The sequence below is a fragment of the Eschscholzia californica genome, unplaced genomic scaffold, assembly GCF_041429995.1.
Source record: "Eschscholzia californica isolate CP2 unplaced genomic scaffold, dmEscCali1.0.p SCAF_2, whole genome shotgun sequence".
Taxonomy (NCBI): domain Eukaryota; kingdom Viridiplantae; phylum Streptophyta; class Magnoliopsida; order Ranunculales; family Papaveraceae; genus Eschscholzia; species Eschscholzia californica.
Window position 1 is genome coordinate 54,747,826 of NW_028238309.1, and position 19,370 is coordinate 54,767,195.

The 19,370-nt window shown below is 35.7% G+C and overlaps 4 protein-coding genes across 6 annotated transcripts in view; 1 reads left to right on the forward strand and 3 right to left on the reverse strand.

Annotated features, from left to right (window-relative positions):
* Positions 1-19,370, forward strand: part of LOC147559128 (uncharacterized) — a 97,808-nt gene that overhangs the window by 70,257 nt on the left and 8,181 nt on the right. The window lies entirely within an intron of this gene.
* Positions 30-4,027, reverse strand: LOC147559136 (uncharacterized). 3 transcript variants are annotated; one of them, XM_086660952.1, is made up of 6 exons: positions 3,632-3,870; positions 1,219-1,301; positions 942-1,059; positions 709-861; positions 347-472; positions 30-289 (listed from the first exon to the last, which is right to left on the reverse strand). In XM_086660952.1, exons 2-6 carry the CDS (start codon positions 1,224-1,226, stop codon positions 200-202), a joined length of 495 nt encoding a protein of 164 aa, XP_086517078.1. In that variant the 5' UTR covers positions 1,227-1,301; positions 3,632-3,870; the 3' UTR covers positions 30-199. The 3 variants fall into 3 exon arrangements, with proteins under 3 accessions (XP_086517078.1, XP_086517077.1, XP_086517076.1); XM_086660951.1 differs by having other exon boundaries at positions 30-252; positions 308-472; XM_086660950.1 differs by having other exon boundaries at positions 30-472; positions 3,632-4,027.
* LOC147559137 (chlorophyllase-2-like) lies at positions 4,780-6,799 on the reverse strand. The gene is made up of 2 exons (XM_086657739.1): positions 6,467-6,799; positions 4,780-5,690 (listed from the first exon to the last, which is right to left on the reverse strand). The coding sequence occupies exons 1-2, from the start codon at positions 6,737-6,739 to the stop codon at positions 4,950-4,952; spliced, it is 1,014 nt and encodes a 337-aa protein (XP_086513865.1). The 5' UTR covers positions 6,740-6,799; the 3' UTR covers positions 4,780-4,949.
* On the reverse strand, positions 12,355-16,950 carry LOC147559138 (VAN3-binding protein-like). Its single transcript, XM_086660930.1, has 7 exons — positions 16,398-16,950; positions 15,709-15,831; positions 14,286-14,766; positions 13,848-14,063; positions 13,717-13,766; positions 13,433-13,490; positions 12,355-13,101 (listed from the first exon to the last, which is right to left on the reverse strand). The coding sequence occupies exons 1-7, from the start codon at positions 16,713-16,715 to the stop codon at positions 12,890-12,892; spliced, it is 1,458 nt and encodes a 485-aa protein (XP_086517056.1). The 5' UTR covers positions 16,716-16,950; the 3' UTR covers positions 12,355-12,889.

A 19,370-nucleotide genomic window follows, 5' to 3' on the forward strand; every position in this document is an offset into this window, starting at 1 on the left:
ATCTGTGCTTCGAATAGAATAGACAGGAATTTTACAGAGGGAAGAATATTTCATTGCTAAACGGTCTAGACTAAGCTATTAAATAAGGAGTTTGTTTATGTTCAGACTATTCAGTATATTTCTAATTCTAATAAAATCCTTTCAACAAAAAAAAATATATATCTAATAAAATCAAGAAGGCGAAAGCTAAACCTTACTTTCAATCTTCCATCGCCGCGGTATCTGGAATTTGTTCTTTATCCTTGTCTGCAACTGTGATGTCTTCCATTGTTGAGCTATCAGGAATTTGTTCTTTATCCTTGTCTGCGGCTGTGATGTCTTCCATTGTTGAGCTATCGGGAATATCTTCTTTACCCTCATCTGTAGCAGCTTCAGGCTGCTCTACAACTGGTGAAGGAAACACATTTACAACCATCTCCACAATTTCTTCTACTTCTTCATTAGAGAATCGTTTATCGCAGTCCTCAATAAGCTTTAGACATTGAACAAAAAGAGAAGTTTTTAAGATGGCGAGGAAACAGAAGTTAACAAGTTACAACTTTTCAATAAAAAATTTAACAAAAGAAAGTTCACAAATAGAAGTTATTAGATAAGAAAGATGCGTATACGAAACATAGGGAAAACTTCAAAGATTATATATATTATATAGATGTATATACTCTTATAAATGAACGAAAAGGAGGCATTGAAACCTAAAGTAAACCTTACCGGGTCAATTTCAACTAGCGAGGATGGCCTAATGTTAACAATGTTGAGCTTCTCTGCTTTTGCAAGATCATACTTCTCACATTTTTTCATGAACTCGTCGATGTTTTCTCTTGTTTGATGGAAAGCCGCACTTTCAACTAGATAATCATAAACCTACCATCCATAATATGTGAGTTAGAGCATATTATCACTCTTATTTCTGTAAAAAGAAAAATCGTCAGTATAGGTCTTACCTCGAACTCAGAGCGAGCTACATGAGCTATTACTCGTGTAGGATCTGTTGAAGCTCCTCTAGATCGTAAAAAGTCGAGTACTTCTAAATTGGTAAGTGCTCCAGCACTGGCTTTCACTCTACACAAGATAATGTGCCATTGAATATAACAATAACTTTTAAAGAAGTAAAAACTACATTAAAGAAATTCAAGGAACCATGCTGCCTGAATAAGAAGGAACAATTTAGAACTAATAACCTTAAAATTATACATTTCGAGTAAAACAATAAGAACATACACTTTCATTACTGGTTCGTAGCAGTCTCAAATCTTATTGAGTAATTATCCACTGGCACAGGGGCTTTTGGTTCATACGTCAATCTACAATGGCATCAATAATGATAAAAAAAAAAAGTTAGCATACTGTAAAAAGAACTAAATCACAAGAATCATGCTAAACCTAATTCTTCTCCCTCCACCCCTTCTTTACTTAGTTGAATACAAAGGGCAAATTCAATTTTTTATTGGTTTGAGAAGTACATCATTCAACACTCCATTCTTATCCTAAGATAGTGAGACTAAGGGTGAGTCGAGCACTGAATTGCATAAACCTCCACTTAGCATCATAAATTCGGCATTGCAAACGTATTCTGCTAATCTGCTAGACTGGTGGCCAGGCCAGTAATTGGACTATTGAATGATTTACTGTGCAAATATACAACTAAATCAAGAAAACATAAGTTCGAGACATTGGGGGTTTTCGTTGGATAAAGACATAATCATATCTGAAGATTCGTGTAGAAAACAGATGTACCCATAAGTGGGAATGGATCGATATTCTTCATCAACTTCCAACCGTAACCATGTCAAAAAGTGATTTTCAATCATTTTGTATTTTCAGGACCTAATTCTTGCCTACCAAGCCCTAGTTTACATGAAATAGTTTTGGTTCCAATAATGTTTGTTCTATACGTGTTCCGGGTCCGATTCTTATGTTCTAAATTTGGTTTAGGTATCCGAAGTGTGCTCTTTTATATTGTGTACTAGTAAAGAGGTATTGTTCAGAGGTTGTAATGAAGACGTAATCCCCAGTTTTAGTTGAGATTCACATGAAACTAGATTTCATTTTTATCCTTGTTTCCTACTTTTGTCCTAATTATTCTTACAAGAAATCCGTTGACTCATACATAAATTGCTAGCCAAAGAAGGCTGGTTTTTCGTTCTTCAGTATCAATATGAGGGAAAGAAAATAAAGGTACCCACAAACAGAAAGAAGACAAATCTAAACAAGAAAACAGCACAGATTTTTATGAATCTGTGCAAAAGTTTAAAAAACAAAGAAAACCCAGAACACCAACAAGCTGCTTATATGATGAATGAATTAAAAAGCAGGAAAAAGTAAGAGAAACTTGAGTGCTTCCTTTGTTCCAAAATCTTCAAACAAAATCCAGAATGTGAGATTAGAAGACAAGAAAAAGGAAAGGGAGGAGCTGCTTCGTCTAACACACATTTTATCAAACAACATATGCTTTGAAAATATACACATGAATTTGAACACCACAACTTCACTCTAAATACAAAAGTATAAACCAAAATTGGATATTCGAAATATATGTGATAACTTACTATGATTTTAAATTTGAAAACCCTAATACTTCGAATTTGAACATGAAATAAGCAACCCAAATTTAATTGTGTCGACTAAACGCCTAAAAGAAAGGAAACCCTTGAAGAACTCCGAGGAAAACCAGAAAATGGAAACCCTTGTTCAATCCAGAAAATGCTACGTGACTCTCTAAAGATGATCAATTTAACAAAATGACAAAAGATGACCAACGTCTAATATGACATTTTTCTGCATTTTTATGTTAGTTACCTTTAATAGTCTATATTTTCATTCGTTTTCTACCCTTCAATTATGAAATAATTTCTTCTATATCCTTTTTCAAATTGTCGTGTGAAAAGGGTCGCTGGCAACCCATCACGACACACCACCCCCACAGGTGAACCACCACTACCATCTCCTTTAAAAGGGCGTTAACTTCACGATAGCAAATTTTTTAAACACAAAGTCACTATAAGTAGGTTTCTATATATGATGCATGTAATACATATAAAAGTGTTATTTAAAGGTAATATCTAGTGATACTAATACATCCGTAATGATGCATCTCACATTTATGTAAATTTTTTGACTAAAAAAATTTGAAACATCAACCAATGTCGATTGACAATCAAATAAACTAAATATTAATGTATTAACATTAACGTCAACTAATTAACTAAATATGAAATTATCTAAGTTCCACAATTTGAAAGAAATTAAGAATCATAATTCATAAATCATAACCATCAACAAACAAAATTTGAACTTAACTAAGATTTATAACTTATAAGAACGTAAGAATCATAAATCATAACAATCAAATTGAACATTGAAGACTTTAATTTGCATTTTTAACCTTCGAGTAGTCTGAGATAAAAACTTAAAAGAGGAATTTCATCAAACAGTTGGGCTACAACCTAAACCATCTCCAAAATTCTCAAAGAAACTCATCGATTTCTTAAAAGGAAAAAAAAAAGAATTATATCAATGACATGAGGAATAAGGATCAATAATCTCTATGAGTCAGTCAGACCATTCAAAATTTAGAATTTTTACAAGTTACACAACAAAGTGGTCAGAATCGAATGAAGTATCGAGTACTCACCAGAAATCTGAGTATCTCCAACGTTGAAAGTTCAACCGAATCCTTGAAAGAGAAAGTGAAGATTTAAGATGAAACCCTAGTTGCTCGGTAGCTCGGCTCGTTGCTCTTGTCGATTTTTCTTTTTGGAAATGATTCAGAGAGCAGTTGAACTTGAAACCCTCAACAGAAATCGTTGAGAGAGGAAGTAGAGAATAAAGATAAACCCTAGTACTAGTTGCTCACTTCACGTTGCTTTGCCTAAGAAAAAAAAAATTTAAGCAACTGAAATATCCAAATTGCCCCTACTATCTTGAAAAATTACCAAGACCGACCCAGGCGATATGAGACATGTGAGAGTCCGAGAGACGATGGTGAGAGAGAGGGTGGTGCTTGGAGAAGAAGATACATGTGAGAGACGATGGTGAAAAAGATGACAGTAGTTGCCCTATGAGGGGTGATGGTGGTGGAGGTGGAGAAAGGGAAGGAAGAAGAAAATTGTTTTCGTAGTTATGAGTCGTCGTCACCCGTGACCATTTTCATGCGAGAAAAATTATAGAAAAGAATCTATTTTGTCAAAATTAATAAGAACATGTTTGACGTTGGATAATAAAATTATAGATCAAATTATATCCTGTATTGATAAAATCAATTTTTACTAATCTTATTCTTGATCACACCAACTACTAAGGTAAGGTCTTTCAAAAGAAAAAAAACTACTAAGATAAGGTAGAACAACTACTAAGAATCCTATTGAAAGATTGTTGTTATTGGTAATCACATTTTTTTTGTAATTGTTAGCATACTATGAGGGATATGACATCGTGTCTCGAATCCAAGACCTGAATGCTTGGTAATCACATTTTTCATGCACGTCAAACACCATCTTTGTGTTTTTGTTAAAAATAGTAAATCCAAAGAGGTAAGTTCAATTACTAATTATTGAAGGCGGTAAACTCAAGTATTAATTGAGTAGGTAAAGTCAAAAACCCCTTAAAATTAATTAAAAGAAATATGCAAAAGACGATCATATTGAAAGTTGGTCATCTTTAGCGGACCATTAGGTGAGTTGCTCATTTTTGGGGGGCCTTAATAGAAGTTACTTAAGGCCCTATATATGATGTAATCAGTTAGTAAGATCCAACCAAAGACAAGGTATTGCTCTTCATAGGTACAGTCCAATTGCAACCATTTATTTCTTATGTAAAAACAAGTTTGCCCAAAGTACCCAAACTACAAGAAAACACCCTCATAACTTTTAATTTCTTAAACAACATAATGAAATTATTTATCTATTACATTTTTTATTTATTTCGAATAGTAAGATTCGAAGTTCGATATCTCAAGTAAAGTGAAGCTCGCGCAGCTTATTAGTAGTCAATAAAGACTCTGCAGTTTCAAGTTCGACGGGAATATTATGATCTTTTCCATCCATAATTTGTTTCAAATAATAATGATCGTTTTCAAGATAAGCTTTCATAAAAGCAATCATAATTCCTCCTGCAAAACTCCTCATGGGTTTCCTTTCTTTCCCATTCTTACAAATAAAATAAGTAACATCTCCTCTAATCCCCTTAGTTTCATCATCAAGAAAATCATTATGTCCATAATCTTTCACAACAAAATGATAAGCAGGAGCTTGACATTCATTATAGAAATCTTTATGGTTTAGTCCATCAGGACAACAAGGAGGGGAGACAATGTTGTTCTTTAATTCACCATATCCCGAACCGACTACCAAAACGGGCAAATGATTGAGATCGAAAGAGTGAGGAACATAAGTTAAGACTTTAGGATTAGATTGTATGTCTAAATTAAAGGACGATGCTCCATCAACTGGATCCATTCCCATTAAAACTGAGTACTTCATTGTTGAATTTGTAGTATTAGTAGTAGTGTTGGATTCAAGGGCAAGAGCAAATGCAGATTTGCCACCTTTGCTGTGACCAGAAAGTGCTAATTTGGTTAGATTGGGTTTAACAAGTGGAGGAAGTATTGAACTTAATCCTACTGGTAACCAGTCTGTTACAGCTTTTGCTGACTTGATTTCTTCATTAGCATCAAATCCTTCGATATCGTATAACTGTATGTACAAATCATAGAAATAAATTGACCTTCAGCGTCGTAAAAGCCTAAAAGAATAGAAAGTACATTATAACAATCCAAAATTCTTACGAAGAAGTCGCTTGACCTATAAGTGGTACGTGTGAATTCTTGGTGTTAGTCCCACATAGGTTGTGAAGGGTGGTTATGGTCACTTTATAAGAGCGAGTTTAAGTCTAACCTCTTAAACTGTTGTTTAGGTGAGATATGCCTAAGACCAAGTTGGGGCAAATAAGGCCCATAATTTTTACCAAACTTCACAAGATATTGAAAGATATTGAGCAGAGAACCAAATTATCACCGAAAATTTCATGTGTGTCGTGTCAAAGGGGTTATGAAAGTTACATTTATTATGCGAGTCCTCACGCCACTATATATTTGAAGGCTGGGTCGCCTCAGAAAGTTTATACTAATTTTTACCAAAATCGGCAAGATATTGTGCAAACTTTATAAATTCAAAAGTCGCACGTGCTCCACGTGACCCAATAACAAATGAAATGGTGAGGGAGTTGTTCCACATGGACTGAAATCTAATGAGTAATGACCAATAATATACTAATGTCTAGGGTCTCTGTTTCCCTTATCAATTGGTTTTTGAGTTGAATGTCCATAAATTTAACATGGGAAAGTTTGAAACTCATACTCTAATGTTATTAAACACGGCCGACCGTCTAATGCTTATTTTGTACGTGCTTACGAACATATAATAGTTGTATTTATGAGAATAAGAAGATAAACAAGTAGAAGTTGGCAAACCTGAGGAGCAATAACAATAAAGCCATGAGAGGCTATATGTTTGATTAGTTGAGAGTAAAAAGTGTTAAGGAAAAGATAACCATGAAGAAACAATTGTACTGGATATTCTCCTTCTTGGGACGGAGTCGCTATTAAAAGAGGTTTCGTTAGAGGAACCGATAAAGAGTCATTCGGTTCAACACTTAATAACTCTGTCACGTAATTTCCCAACTCAAAAACATTTGTTGTTCTTGGAGAAGAAGAAGAATAATGAAGATGAGTAGAAGTAGACATTTTGATTATAATAATACTAGGGTTTCAACTCTGAAATTAGTTGTAGATCTTATTCATTCTTCTTATCAATCAATCAATCACTTGTTTAAATAAGATTTTGAATTTTAATTGGCAGCCATGTTGGAAGTAAGTTTCTTTGCCACGGAAATTCCTTCTTATTCATTTAAAACATGGTAATCTTGTTAGGGTGGTTCTATAGCCACCCCTTATAATTACTGTTAGAGCCCCTTACAATTACTGTTAGCGCTCCTACACTGACAATATTGAGGATCCTTTTTATGTAATTGGGGCGCCTCAAGCAATTATGAAGGGCGTCTTTAAAACTTCCTATAAGCCTATGTACTTGTTAGGGCCTCTTCTACTTGTTATTGAACATGTTTGGTGGAAATTTCAACAAAAAAAAAAAAAATGTTTGGTGGAAATATTGCATATTTAGGGCATGCCCAAAACGTGTTTCTCAGTTTTGTTGCCAAATTGTCATATTTCTTCCAAAATTTTGGCAAAAACCAAAAATTAATGTCAAAGTTATTACTATTTATTTCACCAAAGGTTAACTTGTTTCTTACTAAAATGTCATTTTACTACTATTTACTTTAAATTTATGTTAGTTTTTATATTTTAAATGAAAAATCATTCGTAAGTGGAAATAAACTTTGAATAAAATGAAATAAGGCTTTCCTTATGTCAATTTTAATACTAATATTTCTATAATTAGGTCGAATTACAACAGGAGCCGGGTGGAGCGATTCTTCTTCTAGGTGGCGCCGCTTCCCGGAGACGGTTGCCGTTCTAGGGTCTGGTAGTTCCGGGCGGTTTCTTGGATCGATTTCAACAGATCTATCTAATACGATCCTTTGTTCTCGTTTGATTTATCTTCCCCATCATTATCAGCCTTATTCTCATTCTCTTCCTCTCCAAACTCAATGAATCTTTATAGTTCTTCCATTTAAGGGTCATTAAACAATCTATGGCAGAAAGTTATTGAAGATTTTCAGATCCAGTGAAGCTTTGGACGTCTACTTGATTCTGTCTAGGGTCCTTAGATCCATCAAGGATTTGAACCCAATTAGGGTTTGGTATCTGTTATTCAGTGAGGGTTTGAAGCCAGCGAGAAATCCATACTGAGTAGGGATTTGAATACTTTTTTTCTCCTTAATTGCAATCTCTTAGTTCTGAAAAGTATAAGGAACATACTGCAATGGATGGGTATGGATTAGTTATTCATACTCGAACTATTTAGTGTTGTAATTCGTGGAGAGAAGATTGAATTCGGTTCTGCTTCGTACATGAACAATAATCGATAAAGTCTGGTGATGGTGGCGGTTTTCCGGTTGCGGAGGCGGGTTTCCGGTGAAGAAGATGGTTTTCCGGTCACGACGACGGTTTGTTGGTGACAGCAATGGTGGCGACTGGTTTTCTTTGGTAGCGGCGGTGTTCCGGTGATGGTGGCGGTCTTGTCGGTGAAAAAAAGCGGTTTCCCGACGGCATTGAAGGTTTACCGGCGATGGTTGTTTTAGTTTTTTTTCAGTTATTTTTTGTCGGATCTTTAGGATCCTTTTGTCAGATCTTTAGGGTCTCTTTTCTCGGATCTTTAGGATCCCAATAGTGTCTGTGTCTAGTCCAATTTCTCCCCCTTTAGGAGGCATTTGCATTTACAGGTATGTAAATAGCATGACGTATCCGACAGAGATAAATAACAATTATCATCCTTGTATCATTGTGATTTTATCACTATTAATGGATATGTTTCCCTTGGATTCAAAAAAAAAATACTAATATTTCTATTTTAAACAAAATAAAATAAAATAATAAAATATATTTTAAGTAGTATAAAAGCAGACATTCAGGTTGAAATGAAAATAAATTTCATAATGTATATATATCATTTTGGGAGAAGAATAAAACATTGGTGCGATTTTAGATGAAAGAGTATAGCCATTGACGTATTATTGTTTTTACCACACGTAAAGGACTGTTTCAGACGTAAAGGATGTTTGTGTCAATTTGTCAATCTTTACGGGAAATCGGCAAACTTTTGGAAATGGTTACACAAACGTGTGATCACTTAAATTTTTAAACTTTCTCTTACATCTTATTAAGTAGTAGGTGGTGTTTGTTACCATCAGGATTCAAGAAACCTCGACTGGAACTTGAACCCAGAACCAGCAAAGTACACCGTTAGAGTGGAAACCGTCGATTGCTGGTGCCATCACCCCCAGGGGACCAGCCTTAGTTAGGGTTGAGAAAACGGTCCGGAAACCCGCGATCCGGCCCGTTCGGCCCGAACCGTGAGAGACCGATGACCGAAGCAGCCCCGAGCCGGGCTAACCCGGCCCGATATATCGGGCTAATAGGGCCGGGACTCGGACAGGTTCTCAATTCCGAGTCCCGGCCCGTTAGGCCCGTCCGAAGCCCGGCCCGATAGGTAGCCCGTCCGACCAGCTATATATACCCCTCGTTTCTCAGGTAAAAACCCTAATGCCTCTTAAGTTTTTTTTTTTTCGCCGAAACCCTATCATCTCTCTCTCTTCCGCGGCTCTCTCTCTCTCTCTTTCAGCCTCAAACCATTATCTCTCTCTAGTATCTCCATTAAAGAACACTTCTAGGGTTAAACAATTACACCTTCTCATCTATTCAACTAATGGAAATTAAAGTTTGATTTCTATTAGTAGTTCTTAATCTATTCATTTGATTTCTTTAACATGTTGTGATGTAAATTAAATTTTCGAGATGTAAGTAGTTCTTAACCTTCTTTAAAGTCTTCATCTTCCTTCAATTTCAGATAATTTCTTTTAGCTTTTCGGCATGAGTTTTGTACATTTGAAATGGGTTGAAGAAACTGTGAGAATAGAAAGGGAAATGATGGTGAGACTTGAGAGAATGTAGTTTGTTTATAGATCTATAACTTTTTGTAATTTTTTTGAGATGATGTTCTAAGTTCTAACTACATCTGGAATGGATCGAGAACTTGAGATTGTTTATGTTTTTTTTGGTAATCTAGGGTTTGTTGTTTGATGTATTCTTTTATAAAGATCAAGGCCTAAAAGAGATGTATGATAATTGATTTATTATTTTGATGTTTAGAATAGATGATTCTAGGGTTTGCTTTTTTTTTTATATATTCTTTTATAAAGATCAAGGCCCAAAAGAGATGTAAATGAGTGATCATTGATCTATTATTTTGATGTTCAGGATAGATGATTCTGATGTTTAGGAAATTAGGATAGATATGTATGTTATCAAAAATTAATTTATCATTGATTCAATAAAATTAATGGGCAGATTTTTTTTTAATACTCTTTTAAACAAAATTACCCAAGCCCGTCCGGCCCGAGTCCGATGAAGCCCGTTCGGGCAGGCGGGCTCGGACGGGCTACGGGCCCTGGATTTGGTGAATCTGTCCGGCCTGATCCGCCCGGTAACTAGTAGCGGGCTAGGCATTGTAGTGCCCGATCCGCCCGAGCCCGACCGAACCCGCCCGATTCCCACCCCTAGCCTTAGCGGTGATTGCAAGAAATAACGGAGGAAAAATGGTGTTTCAAAAAGCGAAATGGATAGAAGCATCTTCAACTCTGAAATGCGAAGCTAGGGCTCTACTATTAGCAATTCAAATGGGAAGAGAAACAGGGTGGCCATGGTTAATTCTCGAACCGCATGGTCTTTATAAATGGAATAATGAACTATCGCGATTGCATCTCGTGGCGGTTAAACCCCTATTTGATCGAAGCAAGTACTGGGCTACACAACTCAAGTTTATGGGCCCTCCACATTGTCCAAGAGACGCAAACCAAACGGCCCATCTCCTTGTCCACTCGGTACTTGACCCACCCTCTTAATTAAGATGTATTAATTAAAAGTAAGACTTATTTTTGTTCAGGTGTAACAATTATTAACTTTGTTCATGAATGAAGTTATCAAGCAGGGTCGGCCCAAGTATATCGGAGGCCCCAAGCGAAATTAAAAATTGGGGCCCATACACTGGATATTAGAAAAAATAAAATAAAATTTAATCAATGCAAAGGGTAGGAATCGAACCCTTGACCTCTAATCCAAATTTGAACTCTTTACTACTCAGCTACGCCTTAAATTATGTTTGAAATTGGTTTAAAGTATAATTAATTCTTCGAAAGTTACATACGGAATAGGAAACATGAGGCCCTTAATTATTTGGGCCCAAAGCGGCCGCTTTGGTCACGGGCCGCCCCTGCTGTCAAGTTTCTAAAAAAAAAAAATTGTGGGTTTTTGTGATGTTCTTTAGATCCTGAGGTGGGGTTTGCTTTTGTCTGCTTATAATTTTCTATGTACTATTATTAACTTTGTTCATAAATGAAGTTATCAAGTTTCCAAAACAAGGTGGTGTTTATACAGAGTAAGACTTATTTTTGTTCAGGTGTATCAATTTTAGTTTATTTCAAACAATAAATCCATTATGCAGACTTGGGTTGTGTTCGTTTTTTATTTTTTTCAAATCTATAATCTAAATTAAGACCTAATTCAGAGTTTAGATGTTTGTTTTTTCATTTAAGAAAATTTGAAAACTTAGTTAAATTGGACTCTTGTCTGAATGGACTGAAAAATAGACCACTAATTTCAGATTTCATAAACATTCTGAAATAAGGGTCAAATGTGAAATGTGTAAAATGTCATTTACGCCCACATAATCATGCCTAATTTTCAACATCACGACAACAAAACCACCACCACCATATACCACAAATACACCACCACCACAGCACCACACACAAATACACCACCAACACCACAAGATACCATAAAAACCATCACAGGGAAACCACAAAGACCACAAAGACCACAACAAGAAACGCCATGTAAACCACGCACGGAAGTCTGTGAACTTTAGCCGAATCTGGTGAGGATTTAGGTTTCTCTTCGGCTCGTAACCCTCGCTAGATCTGGCGAGGGTTTATGTTTCTCTATGGATTGTTGGAGCTTTAGTGGACTCCTCAAACAAAACAACAATAGGAACCAGGTAAATGTCAAACAAGGTTTCGGATCTTTGGGTGGACAGAGAGAAACAGATGGACAGAAAGAAAGGGGAAATAGAGGTAAGTAAATATATAAAATCAGAAAGCGAAAGGGCTTCAACAAAGTTTCTGTCTATAGAATCACTTGACAAAATATTCAACCACAAACAAAACAATTCGATTTTCACTTCAATTGGAGCTTCAATGGATCGTCCATTAATTTCTCGAATAACAAATCTATAATGTACCCAAATTTTGAGTCGAAAATCCGCTCGAAATGTTCAACTCTTATCTCTCTTCTAAAAATCACGACCCAAAAATCCTTACTTCTAATAAGATTTAGACGAACCCATTCAAATTTGGGGACCGAAGTCCATTTTGAAATCCTAGTTGGTGCTAAAGACAAATATTATACCCTGATGTACAACAACTAGACCAGGATAATCAACTAATCAAAGTCAAATTGACATGTTAAATGGTGTTTTAACTAACCTTCCCAATCTTTAACTAACCTTCCCACTCTGGATCATAAGTTTTGGAAAACAAAGATTTCACATTAGATCCACATAATACAGTTCTCTAACACAAACAACAAAGAAAATGGACCAGATACTAACTAATAAATAAACCTTTTCAAAGAAAAATAAAGTACTAATAAATAAACCATAATTCTTCCTATTCAACAAAGATTTCTTCACTTTCATGGTATTAAAAGATTCACCCCCACTAACTAACAAACCCTAAAAAAATGGACAAAGCAAACCCCACCTCAGGATTCTAAAGAACATCACATTAACCATATATATAAGCAAAATGGGTTTTCTTTCCTCTCTTTTTGACCATAGCAGTCCATCATTCTCACTTTGTTACCAAAATTCACAAACTTCACTAAACCCACATGGCTATTTAGCTTTTGGCTTCACTTATATCAAACCTTTATCTTGAAGTTCAAATTAAAGACCAAAATATTCCCAAAGAGTAGCACTAAAATAAAACCTAAATTATATAGATGATTTATCTTATCCTCCCTTCCCCTATTTTACAAAAGATGAACTAGAGAGACCCCACCAAGTCAAAAAGATGATGTTAAAATTCTCATGGGCCACAAAAGAATTGCTTGTGTAGCAATCTCGCTTGGTAGAGTAGAGCTTAGCACTACTAGTCTTCAATGTCTTCGATATTTTCTCTCCGCGACAATTGAGAGAAGTCTAGATATTCCTTGAGTCCATATATCATACTCTCTTTGACTCCTGCACTCAAATTCTACTAAACCTCGGTGCTCCGTCTTTAGCCCAAAATATCGCCGATGTTCTCCACCTTCAAGCAAATGCCGGCCTGGCCAAGCGGGCAAATCTTTGCAAACTTCAAAAACCATATCTACACAAATCAAGAGATAAAAAGAAAAATCAAACCACTTCTTCTTTCTTGTCCTTCTTTTACTTTAGTTCTTAGTTCTCACTAATTTCTTTTTTGCTTTTTATGATCCCTAGAAGAGAAAGCTATGTGTTCTCACTATGGGCATTTCTAGTGGGATAGTCACTTCATTCTCTTTCAAGGGATTAAACCCTTATTCCCTAGAAAAGTGGACACATTTTACTCCAAGGGCAGCTCCAATGGGTATAAACCTTTATTCCCTAGTTTTTGATCATTGGTAATGGATAAAGCATTCAAATTTGGAGTACAAAAAGAGCAAGGATGAAGATTTTACTCTTTTTCTTTTTGGTGATGGTCCCTGCAACATGTCTGCTCTTCATTTTCAACATTACCTGCAGAAGTAAAAAAAAAGAGAAACAACATAAATCATTATTATGATTACAATAATAGCTCTTATATAGTCCCCACATTGAGAAATTTTTTGGGCATGCTTGGAAACAAGTTCCAAGCTGTCCTAGGAAAAGAAAGACTAAACTTTGATTAACGAATACTCGAACCGAAGTTTATAGGAGTACTAGATCAAGAACTGTGGAACTTGGAAGTTTTTGATAAACTAACCTTCCCCAATCTGTTGATATAAACAGAGACAATTTTCCAATGAAGGTCGCCTGCGCAAGTAAGAAACAATGTGAATTGCAATTCACCAATAAATTAATACAATGACCATATATGCAACTAACTAAAGTTACCTTTACGAGTGCGTTTGAGAAGTTCACCGCCCTTGGCGAGAAGCTCTTGACTGCAAATTCCGAGGAAATTCTCCTCGGGAGCTAGTTCTCCGCTGCAACTACTATTGGAGTGAGAGTGACTGCCGTTAGGCATACCCTTTTCTACTGGTATTACTGCTGCTATATTCCACACTTCCTTTAACACTCTTGCCTTCAAAGTTGCTGCCCCACGTAGAGCTGCAGATTAGCAACAACCACAAATTAGAAGTTGCACTGCTCTATAGTCTCATACGAAAATGATCTAATAGTAGGATCGTAGGACCAAGGTCAAAATTTACGGGTATAGAGGTTTTAGAACACAACCATCAGCCTTTGAATCATCTATAGGACGCTACCATTTCTAAAATTACAATCTACCTACCCTAAATTGTTCCAAGTGTAATGCCAAAACAAACTTACCGGTTGCTGCAGCTGCGGTTAGTGTCAAGATATCTCCAGGAGACCGTACGTTAACAGCAGAACTAACAACAGAAGCAAGGTGTTCACGCTCAGCGCCCATGACTTCTGCTGCCTCGACACACTGAGCAGCCACCAACGTGGCTGCAGAAGCCACTGCCATATCCGTCCTCGCCATTTGCTCATCCTTTCCCGACCCGGAACTTGACGCAGTAGCAGCAGCAATAGCAGCAACAGCTGATGCAACAGCGGCAACAGAAACTGCCGCATGTAGTTGTGCATTGTGTGCCCGGGCTTCTTCTTTCTTTTTCTCCCTCCTATCCTTTAACCACCTCCCAACTGTCTTACTTCCACCACCACCTCCACCAATCCCACCTCCACCACCACCACCAATCCCACCTCCACCACCACCACCAATCCCTCCACCACCACCAACAACACCAAGTCTATAATGGGTCGCCATTGCATTATTCAAACGACAAAACTGAAAAAATAAAACATAAATTACAAAATTAACACTGACACAAACACTAACATGCGCAGATTGCGTGTGAAATAAATATAACCAGAAAAGGGAATTAAATGAGACTCGTCAAACCAAAGTCCACTGTTCTAAACTGCACCGGGTAGCACAATACACCACTTCCAAGACTAGGAAAGAAGATTCCTTCTACTCACTTGTGATAAAAGTAATTAATTAACATAAATGTAAGCATTTACTGTTAAAATCTCAGTCTTGGGTATTGAGCACCTTGGCGTATTTTAGTATTAATCATTTTTAATTAACAAAAATAAAAGTATAATTTTGTACTAACTAGGAAGGAGTATTTTAATTTAAAAATATTTTGTGTTAATGACGAAAATACCCTTTGAGATGAGACAAAAATAGGGGTGCGCGCTTTTAGTGCGATAGTACGCACCACCAGCGGCGCAACCTATCAACGAGGGTATCGTGCTGTAAAAAATTTACTGTGAAAAAACAGTAGTAATTGAAAGATAAGACCCACTGACGGCGCATTGTAGCATTCTGACCCTACACATTCTTACATACAAACCCTTTTTGATATATGAGCTAACTTTTCATTATTGACATAATTACCCTTCAAAATCATAGACAATGTGAAATCCCCGACTGTGAAAAGATGGGTATTTTGTTCTTCTATAAGGGTATATTCGTCATTAAGAAAATCAGGAAATAGGATTCCTGTGGAAATCAACTTCCCAGTTGAATAGGACTAGTAAATTGTTGAGAGAGAAGGGAGAGAAGTTGGGAAACAGAATTACTTCAGTTTCTCTCTCTAGAAAAAACAGAGATCAACAAGATACAGGAGTCGGCGAGAGAAAAGGAAGTAAAAAAACAGAGATCAACAAAGAGATAATAATAATAGGATTAAAAGAGATGAAGATTAGAAGAGAATAATAATACCTTATTTGGGTCATCGATTTCATTAGGAGAAACGGGGGGACTATCAGTAGATGACCCACAAGCAGTTAATGGACCACTACTACTATGAGAGAGTCTTCCTGATGTACGAGGGGAAACATCTTGCTGAAACAAAAAAAAAACCCACATTCAATTTCAGTAATTTTATCCTGTTTCAAGTAAAAAAAAAGTTTATTTGAAATCAATGGTAGTGACAATGAAAGAAGTTAGTAAAATTTTGAACAAGAAGAAAGAGTCTCTCAGATTTATTCATAAATGGACCCTATTTAGTTAGGTCAACTGATTATAAAAACAGAGGAAATATAAGTAAAGAACCCTACTACTTATTTAGTTTTTGTCTGGTTTTAGTGAGAGAAATTAAAAAGAAGTTTTGGAATAATTGAGAGAGTGACAAATTTGCTTTTAATAAAGGACAAAAAATAAAATTACAGAAGAAGAAGAAGAAGACCCATTTTAGATTAACTTGGAAAAACAGAAATTGATTTGGGTTTTTCTTGAAATGAATAAAATTTGATGATTTTAAGTTACCCACGAAAAGAAACCATCAATTTGACAAATTAGGGCAAAACCCAAGTTGAAAGATCAAAACCCATCTTCAAAAATCTAAATGAAACCCAAAATATAATTTGCAATTTCTGTTCTAAAGATCTCTTTTTATGAGTGAAACTCACAGATTGAGACATTATTCGTTCCATGACGAGTTGAGAAGTAGCAGAAGAAACAAAAGAGAAATGATTTCCACAAACATTTGAAGGTTCTAACTCTCCAGAGATATCTTCAAGTATAGTTCCATCACCACTAACATTTGAAGATTTAGGAAGGGAATAAGGAGGAAGAGGAGGAAGAGCAAGAGCTTTAGAGATTTCCTTAGCTGAAGCACTCCAAGAACGTGAGAGAAACTCCATCGGCTCTTTGGGTGTTTCAGGTGGGCGGAACCCGGAAAGAGGAACAGATTCCGGTCGCCAAACACTTCCCACTATATCTTCCATTAAAGGTATGAGCAGCAGTGGGTAGACTAGAGAGAGAGAGAGAGGGAGAAATTAGGTGCAGAGGTGGCGACTATATATAGAGAGAGAGAGGAGAGAAACTAGAGAGAGAGAGAGAGAGAGGGGTTGGGAGTTGCGAGAGAGGGAGGGAGGGACATATCGGCCGGAATGTCAGTGTAAGGATTGTATACAAGAAATTATTCAATGTATCGCCCAAATATGGTCTACTCTACTCCTTGTTTCTTCCTCTTATTCAAGATTGACTTTTCTTTGGGGAAATTTTATAGTTACCCCCTCACTACTAATGTCTAATGCGGCAAACCCCCCCTCAGACTGACAGAATTGGTAAGATGCCTTTTACTTCCCAACTATGAGGTTCACACCTTCCGAAAATGACGATTTTGTCGCTCCTCTTAAACTTTTTTTTTCTAGGATCTTTGTCGCTTGTCTTCGTTCACTACCCATCACCATTACCATAATCACCAACTACCCCCATCTCCTCTTCTGCATCTGTCGCGTCTCACCCCCTTGTCGTCCCTCTCACGCTTTTTTTTTCATCGCGGATGATGGAAATGTGAGATTGAGATGGTGAAAAGATATTGTAGTGCAGAAAGAGATGGTAAAGAGAGCAAGAATGGAACGTGAGATAGATGGAAGGGAAATATGGTGATGATAATTAGCTTTGGAGCCTGTGGTGATGATGGTGGTGACACTAGTGGTTGGTGATCGTGAATATGGAGAGGCAAGAGAGACGAAAGTTGTACATGTAGACCACACATGTGAAAACTAACCCACGTTTAAGGGTCCCTAACTCGACAGTTAAAATGTGTAATTCTTGTTTGATCCTCTAGATGTGACGAAATCTCTATTTTAACCTCTAAGTTATCTAACCGCGTTTGTTATCTGATTCATGATACTTTTGATATCTTCAAAAATATCGTAAAGGGCTTTTCTCGTCGATTTCTTTAAGCAGTTATTTTACTTAATAATAATATTTATATTGTTCTAATTTTGCCCCGACCTTTTATATCGTTATCATCATGTCAATTATAATGACTATCAATTTCACATTCTATATATTATCACCACAGTTTTTTCCTTTAATTTATAATCAAGTAGTCAATTAAATTAGTTTGATAAAATATAGTATAAATATTTGTTTTGTTTAGACATCATTAGACTATGCGAGGGACTACAAATTTCCAGCGGGTCTGAGACATGAAATTTGTGGACCTTCGACATTTCAATACTACTTAATATAAATTACTTTCAGAGAGAGAAGTGGTAATATTTCAATACTAATGCGTTTTTTTAATAAACATATGGTAATGTCAATAATCAGATGTTCCAACAATTTTCTAAGACTTCCATAATCTTTCAACAACAAAAAATAGTAATGGTCCTAATTTCAATTTTAGTGAGATTATAATCCTTTTAGATGAAATTATTAGTTTAGTTTGTCCTAGGGAGGTAAGAATTTCAACAGTATAATATTCTACAATAGAGAAAATCTTTGTGGATTACATCTCTCATTAGTTTATATTGAATCTGTGACTTTTTAGAAGTTTTTAACACTTAAAATGATTAAATAATCAAAAGAAATTCTTCTTATTAAAAACGGTTTATTGTTTTTAATTGAAATGCATGTGCTTATAGAATTTTTTTTCCAATTTACTACTCTTATACATACTTTTTTAAACCAGACCATCAACTTTAATTTTCTATGATCAATACTTGATATGGAGATAGATATCAACAACTTATTAGGATGAACTGATGTATATAGAATGTTAAGACTATAATGTTATAGTTCAAATAGAAAGAAATATTTTTTAGAAATATTACCTTCTAAGTTCTAATACTCCATACCTTATGTGTTAAGGTTGAAATTCTCAAAAATCCTCCACACTAGCACACACATCTTTATAAACGACGGTTAATGAATGGCCAAATGATGAAATGAGGTGTAACTGTTGTTGTAAATGGACGGTAAGGTAGCATCTCTCGAATTGATGTACCAAAAAGATAATATACTGTAGTCATTTTAATGTTTAACATTTTCGTAAAAGTATTTCAGCTTGAAGATACGAGAGTTATACGAAAAGTATAATTATAGTAAAATCTGCGTTAAAAATACATATGAACATCAATTAGATATAGAAACTTAGTTCTTTTTTTGTCAAAGCTTCACTATACCGTGTGAATTCAAAGATAAAATAAAATTAAACCGTCTAGAAACAACATTTCACGCCCTAGAAGACGTTGTCCATACAAAAATGTCATTCAAATTGGAGACTCTTTTTTTTTTTTTTTGTTAAAGGTTCAAATTGGAGACTTAGGAGTTCTCTATTTATTCTCTTATCTTAAAAGGGAAATATGTATATGTTCTTTTGATGTGATAAACTTAATAGGCTTTATTGATATGTCATTTATGTTTAACTTTTGGATAGGGTTCATGTATACAGATCACCAGAATTATCATATTTGTATGATTGTCAAAAAGAAGAGAAACTGGAAGGAAAATGTGCTGCCCACCATTTTACAGCAAAGTTCTACAAGGTATTAATCCACCAACTTTTTTATGGTGAAATTTTGTCTCATCCATTTATTCGTATTTGCCCGGGTCTTATAAGGCATTGTTATCAATGTAAATTAGGT

Bases quoted from the DNA above. Each gene is read 5' to 3' on its own strand.
- LOC147559136 (XM_086660950.1), bottom strand. The intron at 862-941 runs GTAAGACCTATA...TATGGATGGTAG, and splicing joins TAGCTCGCTCTGAGTTCGAG to GTTTATGATTATCTAGTTGA. The intron at 473-708 runs GTAAGGTTTACT...CAATGTCTAAAG, and splicing joins CGCTAGTTGAAATTGACCCG to CTTATTGAGGACTGCGATAA.
- LOC147559137 (XM_086657739.1), bottom strand. From the start codon at position 6,739: ATGTCTACTTCTACTCATCTTCATTATTCTTCTTCTTCTCCAAGAACA. The intron at 5,691-6,466 runs GTTTGCCAACTT...TTGTACATACAG, and splicing joins TTATTGTTATTGCTCCTCAG to TTATACGATATCGAAGGATT.
- LOC147559138 (XM_086660930.1), bottom strand. From the start codon at position 16,715: ATGGAAGATATAGTGGGAAGTGTTTGGCGACCGGAATCTGTTCCTCTT. The intron at 15,832-16,397 runs GTGAGTTTCACT...TTTTTGTTTCAG, and splicing joins AACGAATAATGTCTCAATCT to CAAGATGTTTCCCCTCGTAC. The intron at 14,767-15,708 runs GTATTATTATTC...TTATTTTTTCAG, and splicing joins AAATCGATGACCCAAATAAG to TTTTGTCGTTTGAATAATGC.